Source organism: Rhinopithecus bieti, unplaced genomic scaffold, assembly GCF_001698545.2.
Source record: "Rhinopithecus bieti isolate Rb0 unplaced genomic scaffold, ASM169854v2 scaffold_15250, whole genome shotgun sequence".
NCBI classification, from domain to species: Eukaryota; Metazoa; Chordata; class Mammalia; order Primates; family Cercopithecidae; genus Rhinopithecus; species Rhinopithecus bieti.
In genome coordinates, this window is record NW_016808041.1 from 5514 (window position 1) to 15555 (window position 10042).

The 10042-nt window shown below is 37.7% G+C and overlaps 1 protein-coding gene across 1 annotated transcript in view; it reads right to left on the reverse strand.

Moving 5' to 3' along the window:
- Nucleotides 1–5265: 5265 nt before the first annotated feature.
- Nucleotides 5266–10042, reverse strand: part of CLIC2 (CLIC family member 2) — a 38274-nt gene continuing 33497 nt past the window's right edge. Inside the window, exons 4-5 of the mRNA XM_017885306.1 lie at nt 6085–6191; nt 5266–5486 (exon numbers count right to left, since the gene is read on the reverse strand). Of these exons, the coding sequence (XP_017740795.1) occupies nt 5281–5486; nt 6085–6191 (313 nt within the window). The 3' untranslated portion in view covers nt 5266–5280. The remainder of the gene's footprint in view (nt 5487–6084; nt 6192–10042) is intronic.

The following is a 10042-nucleotide window of genomic DNA, read 5'->3' on the forward strand; positions in this document are numbered from 1 at the left end:
TATATATATATATATATGTTGGCATGGATGCAGTGAAAAGGGAGGACTTAATACACTATTGGTGGGAATGTAAACTAGTACAATCACTACAGAAGACCGTATGGAGATTTCTCAGAGAACTAAAAGTAGATCTGCCAGTGAGTCCAATAATCCTGCTACTGGGTATCTACCCAAAGGAAAAGAAGTCACTATATAAAAAAGACACCTGCATTTTTATGTTTATCACAGCATAATTTATAACTAAAAAGATGTGGAATCAACCTAAGTTCCTAAGTGTCTATCAGCTGATGAGTGGATAAGGAAAATAGTATATATATATTATATGTGATATATATATATGTGAGATTCTATCTATCTATCTATCTATCTATCTATCTATCTATCTATCATCTATCTATCACCATGGAATACTACTCAGCCATAAAAAAATGAACATTTTCAACTCCAGTTTAATCCAAGTTGTTGCAAAACACAACGATGGAACAACGATGGGCAAGTACCAATGTTACCAAGATTTTAAGCAGATGTTTTGACAGCAGATGTTCAAATTCTGATCTAGAGTACTTTTGACACCTTCTCTCAACACCTTCTCTACTAGAATTTTGCAAAAAATGTTCAACGATGAACACGAATCTTAGTTTCTACTTCTTTTTTCTTTTTTTCTTTGCCAGCCTTCTGATGTTGGTTAGAAAGTTTTAATTAGCAGGAACATGGCCACAAAACAAACAATATGATGGTAACAGTGAAGAATAATTCATTGGAGGTACTGTGCTGTAAATAACTGAGAATTGACTACAAAGAAGAAAGTATTTCTTTAAAACCTGTCCTTTGGGATAAGAACTCTCAAGTCACTTTGTTTTTCTCATAAAGATCAGAGGTACACTGCTATTTTCATCACATTATATCAAGGATACAAACTATCAATGTGGCTTGTCTGTTGATATTGACTTTGATCACGTGTTTTGAGGTAGTGTTTGCCAGGTTTCTCTACTGCAAAGTTACTCATCCCCATACAAACTGTCATACTCTACTCTTTAGAAGCAAGTCATTAAGTACAGCTCATACTCTAAGCTTAAGAAGTGAAGCTCCACCAGCTTGAGTGGGAAAGATCTACATACATTATTTGGAATTCCTCTGTAATGGGAGATTTGCCTCTTTTCCTCCATTTATTTATTTAGTCATTTGCGTCCCTATGGACTCATCTATTTTATACTTTGTGTTATAATCTAATACTGCAATACAGACAAACCTCAGCTTATGACCATTTGACTTACTCACAAATTTTCAAGTTTATGGTGGGTTTATTGGGATGTAATTGCATGGTAAGCTGAGGAGCATCTGGACTTATGGTTTGACCTATGATTTTTTGACTTTATGATGGGTTTGTTGTGGTATTAAATGCCTTTTCAACTTGTAATATTTCTAACTTATGATGGGTTTATCAAGTCATAGCCCCATCAGAAGGTGAGGAGTATCTATATTTTATTGCTGGAATTTTCCCAAATTTGGCAATCTTTCAGGATGACTCCTCTATCCCTTTGCCATGCCCTCATTTTTTTTTTTTTTTAATTCCTTACTTTCTGGTACTATGAGATTCTCCAGGTCCATCTCATATTTCCCCTGTCCTGGTCGTAGAATCAGTTATTTCTCCAAGGAGCTCTAGTTCCTTTTATTGGAGAATGATATTAGAATCCAAGGTCTTAGCACTGGGTGTGCTAGTTGCTACTAGGGTACTATTGCTTCTAGGCCCTCTCAGGACACAGGGCTAGGAACTATACATATGTATACTGACTCATGTACATACACATGTGTAATTATTTTTGTATCTATTCACTTCTGTCAATATTAAGTTAAACATGAGTACATACTGATGTCTCTGAATCGAATCCAGTACCACATAGTTCATCCTAGCCTTCTTTTCTTGATTATTTGTACTTCCCACCTACAGATCATTTACTTATTTTTTCAATCTTAGTATACATGTATGGCTGTTTCAGAATTGTTGAGAAACAACTTTGCCAATTAGAGTGCAATGTTTATGTATAGTTTCTTTATATTTTGTTTTGTTTTATATTTTCCAGAAGAAACACTGTTTCACAAAGTTACTTTGAGACTATATTTTGATTCATTAACTAGGTGTATGCTATTTCGATTCTCTTGTTAATTCTTACTTTTTTTGTTAATTTCTTGTGTTCTTTTACTTAATTTGTTGTTTGGTAGAATTTCCCTGTGAAACTCTCTGGGGATTGATACTTTTTTTACTTAATTTGTTGTACTTATTATAAGTTTCTTTTTGTTTTTTTGCTGGTGCTCTACCACCATCCCTTTGGACATTTTTTTTAAGTTGTGTTAAAAACACATAGCTTAAAACTCATAATCTTAACTATTTTGAAGCAGAGAGTTGAGAAGTGTTAAGTATATTCACATTGTTGTGCACATTTAAAAAATTTTGTTAGCTCAATATTTAATCAATTTATTTTCAATCTTTTATTTTACTAATAGCAGTGTTTCGTGTTATAAAATTTCCTCTGATCACTGCTTTATATTTATCCCATGGATTCTGATATGAAGTGTTTACATCATCATTATTTGTTTTAGAGGTACTGTAGTTTTGGTTTATATTTTCCTTTAAATCAAGAGTTGTTTAACTGAAGGTTTTAAAATTTATTTTAAATGTATAATGGGCACTTACCAACATCTTTCAGTGCCTCTGCCTTCTTTCTCTGCCCAGCCCCGGTAACCATGATTCTACCCTCTACTTGTGTGACATCAACTTTTAAAATTCCACATATGAGTGAGATCATGTGGTGTTTATCTTTCTGTGCCTGGCTTATTTCAAATGTATTCTATCAATTGTAACTTGCTAGTGTATTGCATGTATTCTGAAATATGCTGATGAGAGGATGTATCTCAAAGGTTATCAACCAAAACTAAATATAACCCCATATTTTCCTTTTAAATGCTGCACTTATGCTTGTGTTTCTCCTTTGAGGGAGCAAGAGTTAAGTTCAGCTTTTGTTTCCAGATTTAAGGGTTCTTTAACAAGTGAATCTGAATATGTATAGTAATGTAACATTTTAACTTTTGTAGAAAGTTTTATAATTATCTAAGGACTGTTTACCTTATCCTTTTATGGACAACAACAAGACCTTTTGGTCAGCCACATTTCTTATTTTCCTTTTCATTTCTATGAATAAAAGATTCAGTTGACTTCATTTCTGGTGTTTTAAAATTACGTTTTATTTAATGAGTGCTTCTTCATTTAAAATAATATAATCTGGTCACAAAGGCTACATTCTCATCTCTGGCCATAAGATGGTCATAGTTCTAGGCGTCAAATGCTGTTCTACGACCAATTGATCTTGATCTCTTCCTGGAGCTGATTTTAAAATCATTCTTTTAGAATCTGCCTCTCTGATATGCTCACTCTCTGAATTTGTTATTTGTATCAGAAATAAACTCATGTATATATTAAACTAACAAAATGTGGAATTATTTTAGCAATTTATATGGAAATGTTTCTAAGGAGCAGGGTGAGATTGTACCTCTACTTATGACATTTATAACTGCAGACATCTGTTTAGCTTATATGTATGCATTCCAGGAATTCAAGCAAAGGGGCAAAAGATCCCGTGTTATGCTTTTTTCCATTGTCATTTCAGGATGTGCAGTTGGTTTTTGCCATACAAATAAGAAAATTAAGTAAAAGTGTGATGACCTGTAAAATACAGTGGGACACTGATTGTTTATCGTGGCAACAGGAAATACCGAAGTTCCTTTTTTCATAAAGTAGTTGGTTGGATCACGAAGAACCAGGTATTTTCTCATATTCTTATTGCAAACTTTTTCTAATATGTCATTAAGTAAAATTCTGTGATCTCCACCCAAATTACAGCTCTTTTCTCCTGTACAGGAGCTGTTCCTAAACTCCTTCTGTTTATCTACATTTGTCATAAGTATTTCATTTCTTTGTCTTCCAGGGACACGTGTTGGTAAATTCTTCAACGGTGCCATATGGCATTGTGGATAGATAATCTGGCTCAGACTTCCTTGAGAATTTTTCTGTGTAATGTCAATAGTCACGATATTTTTCTTGGGCAGGCAACCTAGAATTTGCAAAATAAAGGAGGAAAAAGAGGCATCAGGAATATGTCTACTATGTAGAAATATATTCTTTGAAGTTCAAACAAGATTTATCATAAGGCATCCTTACCGACACCAAAAAAAGCACTATAAAATAAACTATGAAAGTAGGACTCTGAATACCTTGGACTATTTTGATGTTTTGGTCTACAATGTTGGACCAAAAACCCATATGCTTACCAGTCATGTTTATATTTGATTTTCCATATTTAATTGTGACTTTATTTAGTGGAAGAAGCACAGAAAATGAGGGCAACATATCCACCACCACTTAGGACTAGACCTTATTTAGAGTCCTATTCTTATTTCTTTATCCGTAATTCTTCTTGTGGTTTGGAGCATAGGAGTCAGGAGAAGGCAAATTTCTGCATAAGTCTGTGCTAATATTTGTTAAATTTATGATTAATTCATCATATATGGAATAGCCCAAATTGGTTATTTCCCTATTTAGATCTTATGGCACTGGCTCTAAGCCATTTAAAATGGCTTTAATTATTAATTCTCTTAAACAATTCTGGTAAATAGGTAATATTTATTATCCCTTATAAAATAAAGACAAGACAGTTGGGCAAATACCTCTGATTTAGAAACGAAAGAAACAACGGTTTGGCCGGGCCGTGGGCTCATTGCTGTAATTTCTAAGCACTTTGGGAGGGCCAAGGCAAGGCGATCCCTTGAGCCCAGGAGTTCAAGGACCAGCCTCGCGCAACATGGTTGAAACCCTGTCCTTACAAAAAAAAGTACAAAAAATTAGCCCGGTCCGTAGGCATTTGCACCTGTAAGTCCCCCAGCTACTCAAAGAGGCTGGGGTGGGAAGTACTGCTCGGAGCCTCGGAGGGTTGGGGGTTGCAATAAGCCTTGGATCATGCCACTTGCACCTCCGAACCCTGGGTGACAGAGCAAGGATCCCTATCTCCAAAAAATGAAAAAAAAAAAAAAAAAGAAAAAAAAAAAAAAGAAACAAGTTTTAATACTTCCCAGAAGAGATCATTATGGATTTCCTGTCTAAAGAGAAAAAAGAGATGTAGATACTACACATGATGATGATGATGATAATGAGAAAGCTATAATATAATAATACTGCACTGGAAGGTCACTGTGCTTTGTGCTGGCAACTGGCAAACCCCTCCCACCCATTCAGCCTGCCCTATAAAGACTTACTTTAATAATATTCAGCTTGGGTAACAAGCTACAATCAGCCAGTGTTAGCTGATCCCCATCCAAGAATAGTCTTCTGGAAACTGTGGGTTCCTCAGCACTGTCTGGATCAATTTCATCCAAAAGTGGGGTGTTTAAGTAGTCATCCAGACGCTTGAATTCTTTGAGCAGAGATTTTTCAAAATCTGAGACAATGAAGTACTTGTAAATGTATTGTCTTTTGACTAAATACATTCTAAATATGCTTTCCTCACATTTAGACACCTCTATCTATACATACTGCTTACACTGGCTCTTCAACATCTAGTTAACTATTTAGAATGCTCAACTACTCACTGATACGACAAAGTAAGCTCAAATAGTGAGTGTAAGTCTTTTGGGTTTTTCTTAGGGAGGTGCATTGGCAGGAGAGTAAAAGAAAGAAAAGTGACACATGTTATCCAACTCAGAAGAGTTAGAAAGTGAAAGAAAAAACACAGTTCTTGTGACTCAGAGGACAATAAACCTATTTAAGAATGTTCATGGGAAATGGTAGGTGCCACAGTTTAAGAAACCTTAAAGGTACACAGTCTTGCAGTTAGTTCACACCTGGTAATTGCTATATTGAATCTTGAGTTCTAAATATAATAAAACTTCATGCAAGGGAATTTCAGAGGAGAGAACAGACAATGAGGGGAAGACTAGGCTAGTCCCCAAATATACTATATATTCAGGAAAATTCTATTTTGCTGAGTGAGAGTATGAAAAGTGAGGAAAACAGAGATTTAAAGAAAGGTATCTTACTCTTATTTGCCTCCTTTTGCGTATTCTTAATGTATGCAGAAAATTTGGCAAAGAGGTTACAGCCCACATCAAAAGACTCCTTGTACTTGGGACTCAGGTGAGGGTACCTTAAAAAGAAACACGAGTCAACTATCATTTGCACGTAACATGACAGAGACCAGGTGCCCTAGCTTGCACTATACTGAAAATAGAAGTTCTGGAAAATTGCGCTGGAAACTAAACACCCTTAGAAGTCTCTCAGTAGAAGTTTATATTTTTTTCCAATCTCAGAACACTTTAGTTTCTAAAGTTCACGGGGAAATCAGTTGTCTGGAATCCAAAGCTCATTTATCTGTTTTGGCTGGGCGCAGTGGCTCACGCCTGTAATCCCAGCACTTTGGGAGGCTGAAGTGGCTGGATCACCTGATGTCAGGAGTTTGAGACCAGCCTGGCTAACATAGTGAAACCCCGCCTCTACTAAAAACACAAACATTAGCTGGGCGTGGTAGTGGGCGCCTGTAGTCCCAGCTACTCAGGAGGCTGAGGCAGGAGAACTGCTTGAAGCTGGCAGGTGGAGGTTGCAGTGAGCTGAGATCGCGCCATTGCACTGCAGCCTAGGGGACAAAAGTGAAACTCAGTCTCAATAAAAAAGAAAAGAAAAGAAAATATGATTTCAAATATTGCAACTTATAAAACAAATGATGGAATAAATTGGATGGAGAAAATGGGAAAAAAGTAGCCAAGATATCCTCTCTTAGTAATACAAAGCTCAGTTAGCATAATTAAATAAAATAATGTAATAATATAATTCACCACATTAACAAATCAAATAAGAAAACCCATATGATAATGACTAGATGTGGAAAAGTATTCAAGAAAAAATCAGCACCTCATGGAGATATCTGTGCTCCCATGTTTACATGGAGAAACAACCTAAGTTCTCATCAATACATGATGGATATAGAAATAATTGTGATATATAGATAGAAACTGTGATATATATATATAGAAATTGTGATATATAGATAGAAATTGTGATATATAGATAGAAATTGTGATATATATACTAGAATATTAATCAGCCTTAAAAATAATGAAATCCTGTCATTTGCAACGACATGGATGAACCTGGATGACATTGTGGTAAGTGAAATAAGCCAGGCACAGAAAGACAAATACTCCATGATCTCACTTATGTGTGGCATCTTTAAAAGGTGAAATATACAGAAAAAAAGAATAGAGCAGTGATTACCACGGACAGTGGGGGGAGGAAATAGGGAGATGTAGGTCGAAGGGTACAAAGTTGCAGTTACGTAGAATGAGTAAGTCTAGAGATGTAATGTATAATATGAAGACTAATAATATTGCATACGGAAAATTTGCAAAGGATAGATTTTAGGTACTCTTACCATATAAAAAGGGTAACTATATGAAGCGATGGATATGTTAATTTACTTGACTGTAGTAATCATTGCACTATGTATATGTATATCAAGACATCATGTGATATACCTTAAATATATACAATACAAACAAAGGCTAAAACACTCAATTCCTTTTCATAACACAAAAAACTCACTGCAAGCTAGAAATGGTCAGGTCAAAAACTTAGGTATCTTCCCTGATTCCTCTCTTTCCCTCTAACTCGACATTTGATCTATCAGCAACTCTGGTCAGCTTACCTTTCAAAATGTATTCAGAATCTGTCCACCTCCCCTGCCCCTGCCCAGTCCAAAGCCTACATTACTGTAACATCCTCCTGACTAATATCCCTACTCCCATACTTGTCCCTCATACACCAGGAATATTCTCCACCCATAGAGCAATCATGTTAAAATGTAAGTCATACCATGCCTTTCCCCTACTCATTATCCTGCAATGTCCTCATCTCAGAGTTAGAGCCCAAGTGCTCATAGTGGTCTACAAGAACCCACATGATATGAGCCACCTTCTTTCCCACCCAGTCTATTAACCACCCAGAAGCCAGAGTGATGGCTTTCCCCTACTCAGTACTCTGCAATTGTCTTATCTTATTGAGTCACAGCCTAATTCATTACAGTAGCCTATAAGGACCCACATGATGTGATCCCACCTTACTTCTCTCATATCCCTCACTGGCTCAATTATGACACAGACTTTCTTGCTATCATTCAAATAGGCCTGGAAAGCTCCGGCCCCAGAGCCTTTTAACTTGGTCTGCCCTTAGATGAGGGGGACATATGCATTTTCTCTCACATATGTGCATGCCTTGCTCCCACTTTTCCTTCAGGTCTTTTTGATGGGTATCTCTTTCTAAGTAAAGCCTTTCTGTGGACGCTCAATGTAACACTGCAACATCACTCCTTTCCATAATATCACTACTTCTCTCTTTTGCTCTATTTTTCTCTTTAGCAGGACAGTTTTAAATTACCTGTGTTATGCCTTCCCCAACCCCAGGCAACACAGTATGGAGAGAGATGCCCTTTCTTTGGGAGAAGAAGAAGTAAGTGAACACCAGACTTTGCCTCAGACCCAAACACTGAGCCCAACACAGTAAAGTCTAGCCCTGGACAGGCCATGATTATCCCAGACTTTAGGCTGGTCCCCACAGACTTGAGCACTAGGCCAGCCCTTGTAGCCCCAGTGTCCAGGCCATCCCTGCAGATGTAGTCTCCCATCCTTGGGCCAGTAGCCCCAGACTCCAGACTTCCTTCAGCAGCAGGTCATACCTCCAGGCTTGCACCCCTCCAAGACAGCCCCTTCACTTCAGGACAGCCACTGTACCCCCAGACTCAGCTTTCAGACCCTCTCCATCACAAGACTAGCATGTTTGGACCCCAGTTTAACGCAAACACCCACAGACCCAGTATCCAGACCAACTCAGCTCCAGGCTGGCCTTCACACTCCCAGGCTTTGAGTCTGTCCCAGTGCCACATTGACACCCATGGACCTCAGCTCCAGGCTGGCCCCCATGACCTCAGGTACCAGGTCAGCACCCAAAGATTCAGCCTCCAATATAGCCCTTATGGGTACAGACTCCAGGCCAATCCTGGTGGCCCCAGATTTCAGGCTGGCCCATTCAAGCTCAGGCTTCAAGCCCAGACCAGGCTCCAACCCAGCCCAAAAAAGGCTGGCCCACACAGCCCTAGGCTTCAGGTCCAACCCAGTACTAAGCTGGCCTCTTCAACCCCAGACTTTGGGCAACAGTAGCAGAATACACATTATTTTCAAGTGCATGCAGAATATTCACCAGGATAGATCATATGTTAGGCCACAAAACAATTCTTAACCACTTAAGAAGATTGAAATTATATCAATTATTTTTTCCAACCACAATGAACATCCTTGTCTTGTTTCTGATCTTAAGGGGAAAAACTTCAGTCCTTCACTGTTGAGTACAATGTCAGCTGTGGGTTTTTCTTTTCTGTTGTTGTTTTATTGGGTATTTTATTATGTCAGAAACTGTGCTAAATGCTATAAATGCATGATCATATTTCATCTGTGCAATGTATTTTTTTCATTTCTTTTTTATTATACTTTAAGTTCTAGGGTACATGTGCACAACTGCAGGTTTGTTACATATGTATACATGTGCCATGTTGGTGTGCTGCACCCATTAACTCATCATTTACATTAGGTATATCTCCTAATACTATCCCTCCCGCTACCCCCTCCCCACAATAGGATCCGGTGTGTGATGTTCCCCTTCCTGTGTCCAAGTGTTCTCATTGTTCAATTCCCACCTATGAGTGAGAACATGCAGTGTTCGGTTTTTTGTCCTTGTGATAGTTTGCTAAGAATGATGGTTTCCAGCTGCATCCATGTCCCTACAAAGGACGCAAACTCATCCTTTTTTATGGCTGCATAGTATTCCATGGTGTATATGTGCCACATTTTCTTTATCCAGTCTATCATTGATGGACATTTGGGTTGGTTCCAAGTCTTTGCTATTGTGAAGAGTGCCGCCATAAACATACGTGTGCATGTGTCTTTATAGCAG